Below are 21,004 nucleotides of genomic sequence, written 5' to 3' on the forward strand. Positions count from 1 at the left end.
GTTAAAAATTCTTGAGATACCCACAAAGTTCTGAAGTTACTGGCATAGAAAAAAAGAAACTAACAGTATTGTCAGTGTGCAGCAACCTTTATAATTTGATGAATTCTTTAGAATCTGAACTTGATCACTTCTAACATGGTCTAAGATGTCTAGGCAGACCACAGGGAATTAATCACTACTGCTTAAATTAGTTTAAAATATTTCAGGCGTATCAGACAGAACCTTGAGGATATTTCATGAGTCTACGAATCTGCAAATCAAAATGAATCCATTAAGATTTAGATTCTTCTTTCAACCATTCTAAAACTTTTCTCCTAGTGTCGTCATTCAAAATATCTTTGCATAACGTTCATGCTTATAATGAGCAATCTGGTGAGAAAATCCAAGGCAAAATGCAACAAAGCTTTTATATGGCGAATCACTTACCTTGAAGCTTCTTTGATAACATTCTGCAGGAACATAAGTCGAATCTGTAAACTTCCTTGGACATGCTTCAATAAAGAGAAGATATTTTCATATTCTAAAATGCAAAAAAAAAAATCCATACTCACTTCTGTGTTTAGGCATAGTAAATTGTATCAGCATTCTAAATCTGGTTCACATACCGTGAATGCTCCACATGAAGGATCCAATAAATGCGTAGAATTCTTTAAAAATAAATTTTTACTGAAACATGTTTTGGCTTAAGTAACAGTTTTTACACAATTATCAGAATTATCACAGGAAATAGAGCTCAAACATCTATAAAGTCTGCACAACTGCAAAAGGAGCTAAACCTATTCAACCAGTAGAATATCACAGTTATCACTACATTAAGTAAGAGTCCTAGCTCATGATTATGGGTCCTAAAATAATGAATAAGCCTACTAAGTAATTAAACTACTCAATAAGACTAAATCCATCCTGCTTTGCTGTTGACAATTCCACATACACGAACAGTGGTTCTGCAATGCCACTCTACCAATGAAGATTAAAAACATTTATTTATTAGAGACAAACAACTAGCTTCCTAGATGGCGAGAGAATCTCTTTCATTGACAAATTGTCACAGTAACAAAGTAGTCAGCTTATTATACAAACAAGGTTCACACTGCTGATAAGTGTTACATCATAGCAAGCCTTGTTGATAGTCCAAACAAATGTCACAAAAACGTACCTAGTAAACGAAAGTTGCAAGGCTAAAAATCAGGAACAGCTCAACTGGAGAGCAAAAACATACTCAACGTTAACATAATAGACCATGACTTGGGTCAAAGCTTGTCTGCCAAAACAAGGCTCAAATTTGAGATTTCGACAAGGGATGTCCATCAAAACATGAAGGGTGACAACGTGAGATATTCCCTTAATTGTTGGGAACAATAGTGTTTCTGTTAATGTAAAAAACAAAGACCCCCTGCAAGTAATAAGATTCCTAGGGCAGGGCAAAATGTACAATCAAAGGAAAAATAGTGGTTCTGTACAGGATGACATGCCCCTATCCTACCTGTGTTACAATTCTAGGTGCCATAGTGACATCAGATCTAACCATCTTCATCTGAAACGCTAAAAAAACTATTTATGGAGAAGTGACCAGTTTCTAAGTGCATAAATACCCTTTTTGGACTATTTGGGAACCTACAGTACGGGAGATGTTAGACAAGTAACCCAAATAATCTGGTATGCAAGAAATAGATCAGGCATTGAACAGGTTTACAGGTTGTGGATCACTCCACAACCCGCTCATGGGCATCAAAATATCAGACTGATGCTTTTGGCAAGTACTGCTGTACATTAAGTACACAGTGAAGGTGAGAAACATTAGATTCCCTTGTTGAGGGGTATCCACAGCAAGTTTATCATGAATGGACTTGATTTTAATGTAGATGAACAGTGTTACCTCACCACATTGAGGATAGGCGAGGGAGGGGACAGAAAAGAACTGGCGGCTGAAAGTTTCTTGACCACCTTAAACAGAGTTTTCTGACAGTGTTGGAAGCTAGACATCTTCTCAATAAAGAAGGCTTCACAAGGCGACCTGCAAAGAGCATGGTATCTCTTTAATGCTCCCAAATATTCCAGCTCAGCACCAGACAAGTAATGTTTCCTCCACTGTCTTTCTAAGGCTTTTTAGCGGTGGATGTCCTGGTCCCCCTTGTCTTGACCCAGTGGTCCGTCCTCTTTCCCAACTATTGGAGAGAAATTGGACCTAGGTCTACCAGATACTGATGCAACTTTTCATCAATGGAATTACTAAATATGTGTTCTTTCATAAACAAAGTATAAAGAACATCATACTCCTGCACTTTGCTTCCAGTCAACCAGCCACCTAGTGTTTTCCTCGAGTGGTCTACAAATTCCACCCAGGGTTTACTCGGTTTTCTGACCCCCCTGAATCTAATTCTATACTCCTCAGTAGTGAGTCTAAATCCCTCAATCAGGGTACCCTTCATGAGTTCATAGGACTCTGCTTCTGCCCCACTAAGGGCCAGAAGTTGGTCTCTGCACTTACCAGAGAACAGTTCCCAAAGGAGTGCTCCCCAGTGAGTTTTCTTCACTTTTCTGGCTTTGCAAGCCCACTCCAAGGCTTTGAACCACTTGGTGATATCATCACCTTCCTCAAAATTAGGGACAATCCCTTTTGGGGATTTTTGCATCATAAAATTGCTCTCTGACGCTATTTATTAAGTTGCAGCCACTATTGATGGGAGCTAGGTCTATCTCTGCTCTTTCTTTTTCTAGAGCAAGGAGTCTGGTCTCTAGGTCTAATCTTTTGGCCAACATTATTAAAAGGTTGGTCTCCTCATTGAAGCAGTCCTCAATGGACTCAGAGGCACCTGACCCACCTGTGTGGGACCTAGGTACTTGTGAGTTGAATTCTTGGATTAAGGGGCACTGCTCTCCCTATGAGGGGAGGGGGTGGGGGGGTAGGCGTTTGAAGTTATCCTCATCTCCTCCATCTTCTTCCTTGGAGATGTCTTCACCATTCTCAGAGGGATGGCCCGGGTGTGCGTGTGTTTGACTGTTGCGTGTGTGTGTCGGGTGTGTGTGTGTGTGTGTGTCAGGTGTGTGTGTGTGTGTGTGTGCCGGGGGTGTGTGTGTGTCGGGTGTGTGTGTGTCGGGTGTGTGTGTGTCGGGTGTGTGTGTGTCGGGTGTGTGTGCCGGGGGTGTGTGCCGGGGGTGTGTGTGTGTGCCGGGGGTGTGTGTGTGTGCCGGGGGGGTGTGTGTGTGTGTGTGTGTGTGCCGGGGGTGTGTGTGTGCGCCGGGGGTGTGTGTGCGCGCCGGGGGTGTGTGTGTGTGTGCGCCGGGGGGTGTGTGTGTGTGTGCACGCCGGGGGGTGTGTGCGCCGGGTGTGTGTGTGCTGGGTGTGTGTGTGTGTGTGCCGGGTGTGTGTGTGTGTGAGCCGGGTGTGTTTGCGTGTGTGTCGGGTGTGTTTGCGTGTGTCGGGTGTGTTTGCGTGTGTCGGGTGTGTTTGCGTGTGTGTCGGGTGTGTGTGTGTGTCGGGTGTGTGTCGGGTGTGTGTGTGTCAGGTGTATTGTGGGTGTGTCGGATGTGTTGTGGGTGTTGTGTGTTGGGTGTGTGTGTGTGTCGGGTGTGTGTGTGTGTCGGGTGTGTGTGTGTGTGTCGGGTGTGTGTCGGGTGTGTGTGTGTGTCGGGTGTGTGTGTGTGTGTCGGGTGTGTGTGTGTCAGGTGTGTGTGTGTGTGTCAGGTGTGTGTGTGTCAGGTGTGTGTGTGTGTGTGTCAGGTGTGTGTGTGTGTCCGGTGTGTGTGTGTGTCAGGTGTGTGTCAGGTGTGTGTGTGTGTGTGTCAGGTGTGTGTGTGTGTCAGGTGTGTGTGTGTCAGGTGTGTGTGTGTGTGTGTCAGGTGTGTGTGTGTGTGTGTCAGGTGTGTGTGTGTGTGTCAGGTGTGTGTGTGTGTGTCAGGTGTGTGTGTGTGTGTCAGGTGTGTGTGTGTGTCAGGTGTGTGTGTGTGTGTGTCAGGTGTGTGTGTCAGGTGTGTGCGTGTCAGGTGTGTGCGTGTCAGGTGTGTGTGTGTGTGTCAGGTGTGTGTGTGTGTGTGTGTCAGGTGTGTGTGTGTCAGGTGTCAGGTATGTTGTGGGTGTGTCGGATGTGTTGTGTGTGTTGGATGTGTTGTGGGTGTTGTGTGTGTGTGTTGTGTGTGTCGGGTGTGTGTGTTCGATGGTAAGGGTAGCATAATATCTGCTGCAGCCCTGGTCACAGTGCTCGGTGTGTGTGTGCCGTGTGTGTGTGTCGGGTGTGTGTGTGTCAGGTGTGTGCGTGTGTGTGTCAGGTGTGTGTGTGTCAGGTGTGTGCGTGTGTGTGTCAGGTGTGTGTGTGTGTGTCAGGTGTGTGCGTGTGTGTGTCAGGTGTGTGTGTGTGTGTGTGTGTGTCAGGTGTGTGTGTGTGTGTCAGGTGTGTGTCAGGTGTGTGTGTCAGGTGTGTGTGTGTCAGGTGTGTGTGTGTGTGTCAGGTGTGTGTGTGTGTGTGTGTGTGTCAGGTGTGTGTGTGTGTCAGGTGTCAGGTATGTTGTGGGTGTGTCGGATGTGTTGGGTGTGTCGGATGTGTTGTGTGTGTCGGGTGTGTGTGTTCGATGGTAAGGGTAGCATAATATGTGCTGCAGCCCTGGTCACAGTGCTTGATGTGTGTGTGTGTGCCGTGTGTGTGTGTCGGGTGTGTGTGTGTCGGGTGTGTGTGTGTCGGGTGTGTGTGTGTCGGGTGTGTGCGTGTGTGTGTCAGGTGTGTGCGTGTGTGTGTCAGGTGTGTGCGTGTGTGTGTGTCAGGTGTGTGCGTGTGTGTGTCAGGTGTGTGCGTGTGTGTGTCAGGTGTGTGCGTGTGTGTCAGGTGTGTGCGTGTGTGTTTCAGGTGTGTGCGTGTGTGTCAGGTGTGTGCGTGTGTGTGTCGGGTGTGTGTGTCGGGTGTGTGTGTGTTGGGTGTGTGTCAGGTGTGTGTGTGTGTGTCGGGTGTGTGTGTGTCAGGTGTATTGTGGGTGTGCCGGATGTGTTGTGGGTGTTGTGTGTGTGTGTGTGTGTGTCGGGTGTGTGTGTCGGGTGTGTGTGTGTCGGGTGTGTGTGTGTGTCGGGTGTGTGTGTGTGTGTGTCGGGTGTGTGTGTGTGTGTCAGGTGTGTGTGTGTGTGTCAGGTGTGTGTGTGTCAGGTGTGTTGTGGGTGTGTCGGATGTGTTGTGGGTGTGTCGGATGTGTTGTGGGTGTCGGATGTGTTGTGGGTGTCGGATGTGTTGTGGGTGTCACATGTGTTGTGGGTGTCACATGTGTTGTGGGTGTCACATGTGTTGTGGGTGTCACATGTGTTGTGGGTGTGTCAGGCGTGTGCGTGTCAGGCGTGTGTGTGTGTGTGTGTGTCAGGCGTGTGTGTGTGTCAGGCATGTGTGTGTCAGGCGTGTGTGTGTGTGTCAGGCGTGTGTGTGTGTGTCAGGCGTGTGTGTGTGTGTGTCAGGCGTGTGTGTGTGTGTGTGTCAGGCGTGTGTGTGTGTGTGTGTGTCAGGCGTGTGTGTCGGGTGTATATCTGTGTGTGTGCACAGTACCTCTAAGGGTAGCATAATATGTGCTGCAGCACTGGGCACAGTGCTCTTGGTACCCTTGGTACCTTTTACAAGGGAATTGCATATGGCCAGAGGTGTCAATTAGGGGTACAAAGGTACAGTTTTGGGAAAGAACACAGGCCCTGGCAACCTGATTGGCTGGGACCAAGGGCACACCGAGTCAAATTGTAGTCTGGGAAAAAGTGGAGGGGTTACTGCAACAGGAACCCAGCTTCCTACAACCTGCCCCAGATGGCCACCTGTCACTATTGTGAGATCTGGGTGGGAAAGGGAGAGGGGTCTGCCTCTGACCCAATCGTGGTTTGTCAACCACCACTGCAAGTCTTTCGCAGTGTCCTCTAGTATCTGAACCAGGTCGGTGAGATTTCTTCGGTGCAGAGCCCACTGAAACTTCAGGTCTCACTGCAGAGCTCGCATGTGACACCTTGCATGGTCCACCAGCAGGATGCAGGAGGCCATGAGAACCAACAGCCTCAGAGTCATTCTCACTGAAATACATGGTGGAGGCTGAAACATCGGTATCGTAGCCTGAATATCCTGGACTTGCCATTCAGGAGGATAGGCCCAAAACTTCACTGTGTCCGGAACCTCTCCATTTAAGGGAGAAAGAGGGAATCAGGTGCGTCGTCAGGACGTTGACAGTAAACCTCAGCAAATGCAGGAGGTTTGCCGTAGTCTGGAGGTGGGAAACGACTGTTTGGGATGAGCCAGTCTTCAACAACCAGTCGTCAAGATAGAGGAAACTGGAACCCCTGATCTCCGCAGATGGGCTGCGACCACCACCATCCCCATTATGAACACCCAAGGGGTACTATTGAGGCTGAAAGGGAGCACAGCAAACAAAGTGCTTGTGGCCTACCATAAACCACAGGTAGTGTGAATGGGCAGGCAGGATGGGGGTATGAAAATAGGCATCCTGCAAGTCCAGCGCTACCATCCAGTCTCCTGGGTTCAGGCAGACAGGACCTGAGCTAGGGTGAGCATCTTGAACTTCTCCTTTTTGAGGAAGCAGTTAAAGGCTTTGAGGTTGAGGCTAGGACGAAGGCCTCCAGCCTTCTTTTGGACCAGAAAATATCGGGAGTAACCACCATAGCCTATTTCTGGCCTGGAAACCCTCTATAGCTCCGTTGGCCAAGAGAGCTTTGACTTCCTCGTGGGAATTAGGCAAGGTGATCCTCTGTCAGCCGATTGTACACTGGAGGCATGGATGGAGGGGTAGTTTTGAAGGGGAGGGAGTAACCCGTCTGACTATATGCAACACCCACCAGTCAAAGGTAATGTCTTGCCAGTGGTGGAGATGGCGTATTCTGCCACCAACTGGCCGAGAATGATCCTGGGGGATCGAGCTAGGAGGGTTTTGCGGTGGAGGAGGGGATCGTGTCTTGACTTCTGGCCTTCGACCCTCTGGGTCAGGGTAAACTGCGTCCAAATCCCGCAGAGGTTGCTGAAATTGCGGGACCCTCTAGCTGGAATAGGGTTGGTGTGGTTGGTAGCCCCTTCCGAAGCCATTAAAGAAGTGGAAAGCAGAAACCGGCCAGGATGTTGTGGTGAGGTCCGAGGACTTGGCAGTAGCCTGCGAGTCATTGAAATGTTCTAATGCAGCTTCTGCTTTGTCCCCAAAGAGCTCGAACAATTAAAGAGCATGTCCATAAGATTAGCCTAAACATCCCTTAAAAACCAGACATCCTCAGCGTGGCGACGTAGGGCCACTGTTGTGAAATCGTTCTACCCAGATTGTCTGTCATGTCCAAGCCACCTCAAATGGCGAACTTCGCTGCATCTGAAATAACTTGAGAGAGCAGAATCCAGTCGTCCTCAGAGATTCTGGGCAGCACCTGTGCAACCGTGTCCCACATCGAATGGTAATAACAGCCCAAAAGTCACGCGGTGTTCACAGATCACAATGCAAGACATTCGAAGAAGAACATTTTCTTCCCAAAACTTTAATCGCTTGGATTTCCTGTCTGGGGGTGTGGAACTAAACGTGCCACGGGAAGTGAAAGCTAGAACCAGAAAGCTTTGTGGGGGGGTGAGGAAGGCTGGGTTGCCCAGTGAAGGGCGATGGCAGCGTGCAATCTTTCTATTCACAGGAGCCCCTGTGCTGGGCTTGTACCAGGTATCTAGAAGAACATCCGTTCAGGCCTCATTGAAAGGCAGAAAGGGTTCTGAGCTGGGGACACCAGGCTGCAAGACCTCTGTCAAGATGTTAGTCTTGACTGCTACCGTAGGGAGCTGCAGGTCAAAGTCCTCCGCAGCCCTATGCACCACCACAGTGAATGATGCCCCATCCTCCGTAGCCACGGTAAGGGGAGACACCATGCCAGAATCCGGGAAGGTGTTCACACAACTGGCATCGCCCTGTTCCTCACACCAGTCCATATATTGTGTCCCAATCCTCCACATACATTCCCAACTTTTCAGAATAGGGCAGGTTAAGTTGGCATCATAGGAAGCACAACCGGCTCTGTGTCTTCAAGAATGAGGATTGGGGAGGCACCGCCGAGGACCTCTGTTGCCGGCGCGGTGTCGGGGACGGTTGTGTTTGAGGTGAGACAGGCGGCGGTCCGGATCGAGGAAAAGGTCCATTAGGCGGCCGTGGCACTGGTGCCAGAGCCGAAGGTGCAGAACCCACAGGGACTCCTTCATTCGAGCCTGCCAAACCATAAGGCACACGGGCAGGGTTAGGCTGCCCTCATATAGAGTCAAAGAACTCCTTAAGCTGGGTGGGGGTCGCTCCAGGCCCCGGAAAGGGAGGAAAACGCAGCGCTGACGCAGGCACCCGCTCCACAGAACTGGGCCTCGATCGCTGAGGTTCCACTGTCTCTTCATGCGACGAACATGGCAAAGTGGAAGCATGCTTTGACTTCTTGTGCTTTGTGATGCCTCTTACCCGACTACTTGGAAGAAGAGGACTACGATCAGCCAGAGCGGTGCTCGTACCTTCCTCTCAACCAAGACTGCGATAGAGACAGACGGGGCGACTTGCGAGGCGCGGGTTACCGAGCCAAGATTAGCATAAGGGACCGATTCCTCAAAGCTTTCGGCAACATGGCCGGACAATCGGAGCATGACTATGTCGTGGTCTTGCCCCACAGACCCACAAAGTCCATGACCAACATGGCACGGTAAAAAGTGCTGCACGTCTTGAACCCAGAGGTCTTCTTGCTAGGCATCCTTAGCACACCAAAATCAGTCGACAACAAGCATTTGCAATGCAATAGATCTCGGGTTAATTAAGTTTGAGCTATTGGCATTGCTAAATATTGCAACACCAACTGTAATATTCCATGCAGCACAAGAGCAGTGATGAATGTGTGAACAGGTGGCCGTGTTTGCCCGTGCATGTGTGTGTGTGTGTGTGTGTGTGTGTGACATTGTGCACAGATCCATGTGTGCGTGTTTGGTTGTGTGTGTTGGCTTGAGAGCGTGTATGCCTTGTGTGTGCATGGATCCACGCGGCATATCTAAACAAACTTTTACGTGTTTGTGTGGCATTGAGTGTGCGTTTTTATGTAGCCAAATGGAACCATGTGCAATTGTGTGGGCTGCGTGAGTGCCTATATGTGTGTATGCATCTGTGGGCTTATATTTGTGTTTGCTTGTGTACTTGCTTGGCAATATAGAAATGTGTTATTGTGTAGGTGCGTGCATGTGTGTGCGGTCTTATATGTGCCCTGGTGTATTTGCATGTCTGTGCTTTTATGTGCGTGTGTTTCGATGTGCATGCTTATATGTGCCCTGGTGTATTTGCGTGTCTGCATGTATGTGCTTCGATGTGTCAATCAATCAACTTTATAGACAATCATTCGTTGCACTGTGTGACTTGTGGGGTGCAGCTTTAAGGGGTTCTAAAACCCCAGCATGCAATATGCGTTAGGTTAGAAAGCTAGAACTGAATGAGTGGGCCACACACAACTAGCATCACCAGCAGCTAGATTAGGCTGACATCTGTTGCCTGCATGTTGCACTGAGTTAGCGCCCTACAACAGGTACATTGACCAGCTAAATTATGATATAGGGATGGTAACAAGTGACTTGCAGACCTCACTCCAATATCTGCAGTAGGATCTTTTTACCGAGTGAACCATCCTCACGGTTATAGACTCACTTGACCGTTAGGGAACCTTGATGAAGAGCCTACTAACTCTGCCTACTGATACTCTTTGCCTTTGGGTGTCATAAGTGAACAAGCTATTCTCAGGTACCTGCAATTAAAATCACAATTCACCAATCCTGCGCTCAGACAAATGACTTCCAATTAAGGCTAGATGTGCATTTAAGACACCTCCTGTCCGGTTTAAAAGACAGTTCATTCAAATAACCTCAACACATGGCCTGAAAGTTGCCCACCTTGGGAAGAAAGAGCTCACAGCAAGGACGTGCTTTACTCTCCCAATCTTTCTAAAGTGTTATTCCTATATCTGGAACTTTCTGACAGTCAATTGCCAATGAGTGTACAACTCAGAAACCCTTCCTAGATTTATGAGTAGGTCGGAGATGTCCAAAATGTCTTGATTTATCCTGGGACTGCTCAAACCCCTTTATTGCTTCATAACGGTATATGTTTTAAAATATTTTATGACTATTTAATTTTAATACATTTCTCTACTGAATGCCTTTCCTTTTTGTCTAATACATTCTACTTTTCAAATACTGCTATGTCCCTTTGGACAGCCTACTTGAAACTCTGTTTGGGCTTGGTTTATGCTATGGTAAACTATCAAAACAAATAACATTTAGGAAAAAATGTCCTTGTCTCTATGATGGAGGCGACCAGGCCTGAGAAATTAAAACACCCACCACCAAATAAGCGGCTTACTTTCAATGCATAGTGCTCAGACCATGAGAAAGAATCTCAAAATGAAACAGATGTTGCAGTTTGAGAAACAGCTGGCCCGAACCTCTTGAGCACCAGGAAATGATCACCCTCCTTTCCAAACAGCTTTCTTGTTAAAGCATGTGGAGTAACCTTGGACACCCGTCCCTCTGCCACGCTGATAAAAAGAAACCATTGCATCGGTTGGAAACCTGGTGATTTGCCGTAAAACAAGTTTCTGCATGAATTAAGCATTGAACAATCAATCAACTGTGCAAATAAAAAAAACGTACAGTAAATATGAAAGGATAAACTTCGGATGGGATTTGGTGGAAGCACAAACCGATTACAATAAGACAACAGCCAGGCAAAGCATCGCCTTAGCTGGAGGATGCTTTCTTCAATCGGCTCGGTATTCTGCGCCTTCGGCAGCAGGGAGGACGTGCACGCGTCTCTAAAAGAGAGAGTAGCAGGTAGTATTTGTAACTGAAGTTACGATTACTGTCTTCAGCGGACACACTTGGAAGAGCAGGTTTACACAGTTCAGCTCAAACTGCTCACTCACACACACTGGGGACACTAGCCAACCTCTGTTTGCAAGCAAGCAGCACTGAAATATGGAAAGCTCCTGCCTGAGGGATCAAAAGCTGCACGCTGCTCTACCAGAGGAAAGGTACCGGTGAAAGCTGTGAGTGACGTACCGTCTGTGGCTCACTGACCGATGCGCCATACGTCAAAAGAACAAGTAATCATCAACACAGCACTGGCACCTCCCTTGGATGGATGTCAGCATGCTAACAGCAGCATGCTATGATCTCACCTCACTCACCAACAGACAACAGTGCACTTCAGAACAGAACTCACAGCAGCCGCTCAGCAGAGTTTACATACATCGGCAGAAGGCGATCCGCACTTGCAGCCACTTCAAACTTCCAGTTAATTCAGAGACATTCTGTAGTTAGCAGCCAGCCTGTTTATCACCGCCGCGCTCCTCGTGAAGAGTGCCGCGCGGCCCTCTGCAGACTCCCCCTGCACTCCAGCAGGCGCGCGTCGCGATCCGGTCTGCATTGGCATGCCGTGGAGACCAGACCTGGCCGCACGCACAACGTTATCCTATGGGGAAACGCTGCGCGTGGCCAGGTCTTGTCTCACTTCGGCGTCTCAGACTGCTGAGACGCCGACAATAGTTCTCTGTCGAGAACGCGCTTTCAGCGCGTTATAGCCGAGACCTAAAAATGACAGGGGTTAAGCTCTCTTCGACAGATCTGCGCTGACGTTAGCACGCCGAAGTGGCAGTTATATTAATGCAGACTTCACGATGACTAAGAACACAACAACGTCACGTGGAGTCGACAGACACCACCTTCCAGCACACAGGGGTACTGCTAAGAAAAATCTTCTAAACACAGCCGGACACCTGGAAGTTAAAAAGGTAAGAAATCTGCGGCTAGATGTCTCCATCAGATTCAATCTTTGAAGGGGAGTGCACCGCATGGCAAACCCTATTAACAAAGTCTCAACATTGTGGCTGCCAACTTGCACACCCAAGAAATAACATGCTCAGCAAGGAAAAAAGCTGTTAACAGGCAGTTAATGCAAACCTCATTTGAATGGGACACTAAGAGGGTAAGGCAGAGCTTCACCTTTCCATGGCACTGGACACATCCTACACCCAAGGGAAGGCCCAGCCTTACTTTAACATGCAAGTAGGAAACTATTCTACGAAACTCATTGCCTCGCCAATTTCAGACTTTAACTCCACCTGGGCGCGGTGGGCAGAAGCAACTACATGCAGGGCATGTATTTACAGCAGAGAATCTTGGCTTCAGTTGCGTTGTTGCTGCCCTAAATTTGGTGGTGATCACCATCGACTGCTACTTTTTCTGTTCCGGGCCAACGGCATCAGATTGTGCAGGAAGGCCTCTGATCTGTGCTTTTCTGACAACACGCCAAGGGCCCTAGCTAGACTGGTGAAATTCACAGATTCCATCTGATTCACACTCCTCAACGCCCCTACAGGGTGACACTGGCTTTGTTGTAGTGTGTTATAGGTTCTCTTTCTATCCCCCAGCAGTCAGTCAGCCCCCACTGACTACTGCAAGTGGCCCATGAGAAGCCCCACTAACCCCTGGTGACTTGCACACCACAAGATGGTTTTGTATTTTCCATCTCCCTGCACCATATTTGTGGGCTTTACCCAGTGGGGTCAGGACATCAAACCAGCCCAGACTAACATCCTGATGCCCCCATTTGTTAAGCACCTTAAGTTACAAAACCGCAAAAGGGCCAACAAGCCTGCACTTTGAACTTTCTTCCCTTTTTCCATAACCCGGGACTATACGTCGATAGCACAAAACTGTCAAAACTCTATGTAAATATTTTTTCATCCTATTATATTATTCCTAATAATTTTAAACTTTGCTTACAGGGCACAGTTTGCTTCTTAGAAATATTATTGATTGTACTTTATATCCTCTTAAAAGCTTTTAACAATTATTGTTGGTTATTGTATGTACGTGTAATTTCACTGCAAGGCTCTTTACATATAATGATTTTAATTAATCAAACTAATAAATAAACTGAGCGGATACATGTATGGTAGATGCCTTTTGCCAGATTTATTTATATATGCATAAATTTCACAGATACAAAGTCCACAGTCCGTAAACATGAGGAAACACAGCACAACTGTATGGAGCTGTGCTGCACAAAGAGCACCCACTTTTGCTAGTGAAATAAGCATATAGTCTGCCTTTCAAAAGTTGAAGAGATGCAGACAATGCAAATAATGCAGCAGGCAGAACAGTGATGGTGGTCCTTGCCTGTAGCAATTGCATGTAGCAATTGGAGTGTGGTACATGTGGCGATTCGGAAAACGAAAGATAATTGCCAGTGGTTGACTATTGTCCTTTCCTGGCTTGTTCCAGACATGCTGGTGGCAGGAGGCCAGAATTTACCAGTGGGCTTTCTAGTAGAGCCCAGGGTAGACAGCAAGTGTTCATGCAAATGGAATCAGCAAGTGCATGCCCGCAGAGTGACTGACAATTTGCCTATCTGCAACATTTGCAGTGTGTCTTCGGGTATATTGTTTGAAGGGGAGCTAGCGGCTGATCGCTTTGGGGATTCCCTGCCTAGGAATAAGGTTGCCGGAGGTGTTAGTGATGCAGCTGTACCATGATTGAGATTTCCACTCAGATCTATCTCTCTGCTTCCTTCTCTCCCATCTTTTTGGCCCCTAGAGGCAGAGAGCCTTTAGTATTGCATCACAAATTGCAAGTGAAAGGTTTAATCTAAATTGCTTGCTTTGTGAGGTTTCTAGATATTTGGGGTTTAGGTCTAGCAATAAGTAATGATGTTATTCACAATACTGTACGACTTCCAGAGCAGTACTTTTCTTTTCATATAGGTTTATTACACAAACCATAAACAACCCAGCACTCTTCAGAACAATGGCAACACCCCTTACGTTTGTATTTGTTGAAACATATCTGGCAGCAAAAGGTCATGTAACTCGTTAGTAAGTCACAGTTCCCACATATATTTACCAATATTTGTAGTCACATCTACCAAAATGTATGCACACAACACATGTCCCACACGGATGACACAACTGTAGCTTGTGTCTGGCTCCATATCATCTCGTAACACAAGGGGAAGCAAACAGAGCCGAGGGTGTGGGGTCTATTATAGTAAACCCAGCAGAAATATTTGTCAGGTCAGAATCTTTTCAATTTGCAGATCTAGATAGCATAGGCGGAAATCTCTGCCTGCAAGGTATAAAACTACATTTGGTAGAGGTATGCCTAAAGTAAGCTGATGTTTGTAATTTTAATTGGACGTGCCCCTATCCTCTTCTGTAAGATTGGGGGGGAAGGGGACATGTGTCTACTACTGTGCATACATCTCCACCAAACGCAGCTGAACTGCATTTAGGCTGGAATTTCCTCATTGGCATAAATCAACCTGTGCAGAATTTTGACACCCATAGATTTACCTTTGTGAATTTGGGCATATGGTGACATAAGTTTACAATTCTCGGTGATATCAGTTTAATTTAAAATGTATTGGTGTGCTAAAATACGTAACATTTAGAAACAGAAGCAGCACACCAAAATCAATTGGTCCAGTGTAAACATATGTACCAAGACGTTTTACAGTCATACTTACTTCTGCCTGGTTTTCGAATCTCCTTCATAATTTGTGCCTTTAGTTCTGTATTGACCTCTTCGTAGCTCCTAGAATACAATAGTCTCCTTGCTTTGTTTATGGGCATTACTGACGAATGATCATTCTCTAAACATTCAGTGTCTTCTAAATGCTCATGATTTTCTATAAGTTCATCATCACTAAGGTCATCAGCTTCTGAATGATCATGGTTTAGGTCCTCTATGTGGTTGGTCATTTGTTCCAATGTGTTAAAAGGAGAAGGTGATGGTAAAAAGTCTGTTTCAGTAGATATGCTTGTAAAATCCTCCATCAGAAGCTGATCAGCAACATGATTCTCCACAGGTTCGCTACTTACAGTATCCGTGTTTACATCAGGAGCTTAAAGAAAAATTAAACATACAAACAGTTCAAATCAAAACATGTTCAGCCAAAGTCACTTTTTAGATCATTAAGTTTGCTCCCAGATTATAGCAACAGTTTGGTGTAGAGCGTAACATGGTTTCATTCTTACTATATTGATCAGTGCTACGAGATCAATAGTGGAGGTAAAACAGTTGCTTAAATCTTGCGGTTAATAAAAATAAAAAATAAAGACTATTTTGTAAGATACATCTCTCAAACAGTTATATGGATTCAAAAGCAAACCGTTGTAACTTTCTGCACTTGCTGTAATCATTATGATGCTGTACATGTGCAATGTGCAAAAAAACAAATGACTGGCTCCTGCTTTTAAGTCAACTACTTTAATTAAATTGAATCTTTCCAAGGTATAAATAGGAATTGGGAAACTTCACCAATGGCAGTTGATGAACAAGAGTGTTTGGATGAGTGTTTCATGAAGAGTAAGGCATCCACATATGGTCAGAAGGCTACTCAAAGGTGGCAAGTAAACATTGCATTTGAAGAGATTTACATTCAAATCAAATAACATGATGTGACAAGTTATTTTACTTTTCTTTACATCTGGGAAAAAGAAAAAGGCATTCTCATGTGTGATATTAAACTAAGCATCATGAATGTCTAAGAAATAGACCTAATATTTGTAGTACACAGCTAACCTGAAAGACTGGATAAAGGCCATAATTCTTCTCTAGGACAAGAATCTGTGAGAAACTGTGGTAGTCTGGTATGGAATAAAGATGGTCTGCACCCTTTTCCATTATAAAAAAGACTAATTGTAATGATCCTAGACATAACAGTGCTCACACCTCACAAAAACAGTTTAGCAGTTACCATCTGGTTGCATATATACAAATGGTTACAACCTCCTCCTACAGCATATTTATGGATTTGGTACCAACAGCCTACTTTTAAAGCCTGAAGTTCTCTCCCACAGGGAAAATATGCAATAGCAACAGGAGTTCTCATTATGAAATTGGTCAAGGTGACTTTTTGATAGCGTTAACAGCCTAATGGTGCAGGTTTTGCATTTGTGTGCAATATGGGAAGAAGCCCAATGAGATTGAGGGGGCAGCCTGGCACTTTAAAAGGACGTGGCCTCACTTTTCATTGCTGATCAAGCTTCTCCATCAAGGGAGATACATTCCTCACAAAACAGACATATAACTCTTTTGCATCTTGTGTTGCAAAGAACAAGTCTTGGTGCAAGTGAAGAACCATTCGGGCCTGGTGATAATCCAAGTACTGATGCCAACTTTGGTTAGATCTCCTCCTTGCATTTGTCAAAGGCATACATATTACCCTTGGGGGGAGAGGGTATAAGACGTCTGTATACAAGTCCATCTAATGCAATAAGTATAGGTTGTATCCAGCCATCTTTGCAACACTTTTTGAAAAATAAGAGGGGCCTCTGTTCTGAGTCCTTATAAAGGATGTGCAACATGGCTGAACAACTTTATGACGCTGCTGTCACTATTCCCAGATTCGAAGATAGCCTTGAGTCTAGCAATAAACAGATAAAACTGGTTATACATCTTCAAATTATGGTGTAGCACAGAAAGGCATCCAAGTCAATGATCTCTGTTCAAATGACTGAGCTCAAACCATGGCAAAAAGGAACTGGTGCGCAGATAAAGGGCTGCTTGACTGAATGAAGTGGAACAATGGGGCCTGCATATTTCTTTACTGAACACAAATACATTTAATCTACATTGACTAAAAGGGTACATTTGATCATCCTCTAATGCAGGATCAAACCTGGGAAAAAAGTTATCTGTAGAAGCTGATTTTGCAAACAAATATAATCAAAAACAAGCTTTGAGTGATGTGGGGGTGTAGAAGGGTAGATATGATACCAGACTCCAAATTAGTTCAGCAATGTAGATTTTGCAAAAACAAATAACAAAAAAACATGTGGGTGGGGAGAATTAGAGTGGGGTGCATAGGGGTGGTATTATTGTAAGGGTTTGGAATGCGTTTTGACATCTTTTATGATGACGATGGATACGGGAATCACAACTTTGTGAAAACTGTTTTCGTTGTATAGCTGTCACTCAAAAATAAAATTAAAAACGAAAAACTTGTAGTAGAAATTTTTCTGCAGAATCGGTTACATTTTACAACTAATGGCAAAGTGTACAAATCTAGCCAAAGTTATGGAACTTTGCGAAATTTCATGGCTTAATTTTTATTTTGCAGAGCTCAAGTTCAAGCATAGTAGGCTCTGACCAAGTAACTTCTTGGTCCAACAAAAAGAGGTGCTCAAGGCTCCCACAGCTCTTTAACAATTCTTGAGAGATCTGGAGAATTGTCAAGAATTTACACTGTCCCTAGTTTCTTCATAGGCACATAACTGCATAAATTCCTTTAAACCTTACTTTTTACAGTTATGAACATAATTGTTTACAAATTAGTATAAAAGATACCAGACGTTTGGTTCAAGATTTGCTGCATGGATAAGAAAATCTCTAGTTTTAGGCTCCTGTCTTCTAATCTGTTTGTGTACGGTTTTAGAATAAATATTGAGGTGTCTGAGCCATTCAATTCAGAGAGACAGGCGCACCTCAGAATGCATTCCACACAGTATCAATAGATTTAAGAAAGCAGAAGCATGCTTGACTCTTGAATTACATTTGTCACCAAGCTGTGCTGTAACACTAATGGAATACAGGGAGAAGCTAACTTTTGAAGGAGGAAAAGGGGTAACAGAGGGGCGCACCTCTGTGGACCCTACCTGCGGAGAGCGTTTGCTGAGGGGAGGAGGACTTGCTCGCTTTCTTTGCACATCGCACAGCTTCGCGGGTGCTGCTTCGCGGGTCCCGCTTCGCCTCGTGGAGATAGAGGCTGCGATCGAGGGTGTTGTGAACTATTGGTCCCGGGCAGAGGCAGGTAACGGGGCTGCGAGCGTTGCAGGGACTTCATTACCCAGGAGTCCCTGCCTGACCGACACCCATCTTCCGGTCCGCTCTCCCTGTTGCTCCGCCCTCTGGCCACCTGAGGAGCATTAAATCCCCTGCTTGCTGCTATTTGGCGGGCGCACCTCTGTGGACCCTACCTGCGGAGAGCGTTTGCTGAGGGGAGGAGGACTTGCTCGCTTTCTTTGCACATCGCACAGCTTTGCACATCGGATCTCGCCGCACCCGCTTCGCGGGTGCCGCTTCGCCTCGTGGAGATAGAGGCTGCCACCAAGGGTGTTGTGAACTATTGGTCCCGGGCAGAGGCAGGTAACGGGGCTGCGAGCGTTGCAGGGACTCCATTACCCAGGAGTTCCTGCCTGACCGACACCCATCTTCCGGTCCGCTCTCCCTGTTGCTCCGCCCTCTGGCCGTAACCACCCCCATATATTGGGGCTGGTCTCCCGCAGCGCGGGACGCAGCTCGGGGCGAAGACCGGGCAAAGAGCGGGCCGTTTGAGGCCGTTCGAGGACGGGAAGGACTGGACTGGGCCATTTCCCTTTTTACTCTCCTCGTTGCCCATTATATCCTGCTTGCATTCGGGTTAGAGACATATCATGTGTTCACGAGGAAGTCGCAGTAAGACCGCTAAGGGAGGGAAAATGGCAAACGGAACACTTGATGACTTCATAACAAAGACCAACACGGCCATTGATAATGAAATTACCAAAATGCAACATAGAGTTTCCATCGAGTTAGACGCGGCTAGAAGACTATCCCAGGACCTAGACATGTCAAAAAGGTCATCCTTAGGTAAAATTGCCTCTGCTAAAACCCCTGAGAGCCCGTTAATAACAACAGAGGCGGTCATTCATCACCCTACAGTCACTTTTCCATCTGTGCAAGCTATTACCTCTGGCCCGGCTTCCCCCAGGCCTGAGCCAAAGTCTCTTCCCCCTGTACTAGATTTAAATATGCCCAAAATAAATTCTGAGGAGAATCATGTGGTTGTGAGTCCCAATCATCATAGGGTTTGGTAATCAAAAAAGAAAACGCATCGCTAGATCAGCCTATGCTAAAAAGAAGGCCAAAATCGCTAGGGCACAATTCTTTAACAATAGAAGACCCCCCTGTATTAAGCAGGGTGGATGAAGACGTGCCCCAAGCTGACCTAAGTCTCAGTGATGTAGAGCCCTGTACAAGCATAGATAAAGTTGAATTAGATATACTAGCCAATGAGGCTCGCTCACATCTCGTCGCGGGGATTAATGGTGGACTATTTAAGAATAGTATGGGAGACCCTGAAAAACCCTGAAAATTTAGGAATAGTATGGGTGACCCTGAAAAAGCTCTTATCTCCCCTTGAACTCAGACTCTCACGCATTGAAAATCATCTGCTAGAAATGGACAAGACTATTGTCACACTAGCTAGCCTTAGCCTTAAGCAAATGGAACAAAAAATGTTACTGTGAGTAGAGAATATTGCGCAGGTACCAGTAGCAGCCTCACCTGTTCAGTCCCCGCCCAACCCAATACCCAAACCACGCACAAAGATTTATAATCCCACAGCCACTATTCCCCAAACTATTGCTCCCGCTCCCCGCTCCGCCCAATGTATGCCACCTACCAAGCAGGTTGCTGCCCCTAGACCAAATAACACCGACTCATCGTACATACCCACAGGGATCCCGAAATGTACATAACTTTTGCGGGGGTTTTATAGATCTACCCCCAGATGCTAGGCCCTATGTTGTGATCTTGGCTGGAGTGCCTGTATTGGAGACACAATCCCCGGAGAACTTCTGGTCATTAAAAAATAAGGTAATTCACTGGCTTAATACAAATAGACAATTACCTAATCATTTAAGAAGTAATGTCTTAATGGTGCAGAGGGTCCCTTGGATAGGCCCAACTTCTAAATCCATACCTGGTGACTGCATTGTTGTCTCCTTTGCAGATCCTCACACGGCACAACGTTTATGCTCTTGGGATGCACGAGGTGAAAATTCATTAATTGTTGTTAGACCACTTACCTTCTTCTACTACCCCCCGCGGCCAAGTTTAAATCAAGATGGGAATTGGTCATTAGCTCGAAACCCAGTGCGGGGTGGGCGAATGGATGTATGGCAAGGTCGCAATGGTTGTTGGGAAGGGGCACCAACTTTAAATCGGTATGGATGTTTAGATGAGGTCGACTGACTTACGAGGATAAAGGCACCTGCTTGTGACCCTCAACATATTCCCCTTTCTGTGAGTACTGTCTCTATTTCACCTGAACATTGTGAAGACACTGTACGTCTGCCCGAAGGTCCCAGTCAGAGCCTGAGTTTGAGCCCTGTCCTTAAGATTACTGAGACCAGGGTGGCGGATGTTAACTTACTAGAGACTAACCCTGCCTGTAGCCAAGTGGGGTTGCTCAAAGTGGTCTCCTGGAACATAGCAGGGTTAAGGGGTCGTTTGGATAATGAAGATTGGGCCGAATTCATCGACACCTTTGACATTGTTGTGCTGCAGGAGACATGGGCACCAGCCCCGTTATTTAGAGCAGGATACTTAAATTACTATAAACCTGCCTAAAGGGAAGAGCCTCTGGAGGATTGGTGGTATGGATTAGACACTCTCTGGGGTACCGACCATCCAAAATTCTGATGAACAACCCGGACCTCTTATGTATCAAACTCAATAGGGGAAATGATCGGAGTCTCGTGTTAATAAATATTTATGCCCAGGGCTGCCAAGGAGGTCGTAAACAGCCAGTCTTGAATGACCTCGATTTGCTTTTGAGGGAATTAGGGAGTGACAATTTTATCCTAATGGCAGGGGATTTAAATTGTTCATTCGAACCTATCCTTAATTTAGTGGAGAATGTCGGTGCCGATGAGGATTCTGTTTGGAACATCCCGCCATTGACCATAAGCAAGGGTGTCAGGGGAACCGAGGCAGCACTTCTCTGGACGGGATTTTGTTTGGAGTGGGGGTTGAGGGCAGCGAATGGGCGCACACCCTCTGATAAGTCTGGTCAACCTACCTTTAATAATGGGGTTAGTATGAGTCAGATAGACTATGTACTAGTCAAACTAGATCTTTGGTCTTTCGTGGTTGATATGGAGGTTGTGGTTTGGCCAGAGAGTGATCATAACCCTCTCTCATTGGGACTCAGAATACCCGGTGCGGGGTTTGGACCCTCTGCAACA

At 46.3% G+C, this 21,004-nt stretch overlaps 1 protein-coding gene across 1 annotated transcript in view; it reads right to left on the reverse strand.

The window, feature by feature from the left end:
* Positions 1–21,004, reverse strand: part of INTS6 (integrator complex subunit 6) — a 462,066-nt gene that overhangs the window by 36,504 nt on the left and 404,558 nt on the right. The window contains exons 16-17 of the mRNA XM_086935031.1: positions 14,518–14,895; positions 427–520 (exon numbers count right to left, since the gene is read on the reverse strand). Coding sequence (XP_086791157.1) covers positions 427–520; positions 14,518–14,895 — 472 coding nt within the window. The remainder of the gene's footprint in view (positions 1–426; positions 521–14,517; positions 14,896–21,004) is intronic.

The sequence above is a fragment of the Lissotriton vulgaris genome, chromosome 8, assembly GCF_964263255.1.
Source record: "Lissotriton vulgaris chromosome 8, aLisVul1.2, whole genome shotgun sequence".
NCBI lineage: Eukaryota > Metazoa > Chordata > Amphibia > Caudata > Salamandridae > Lissotriton > Lissotriton vulgaris.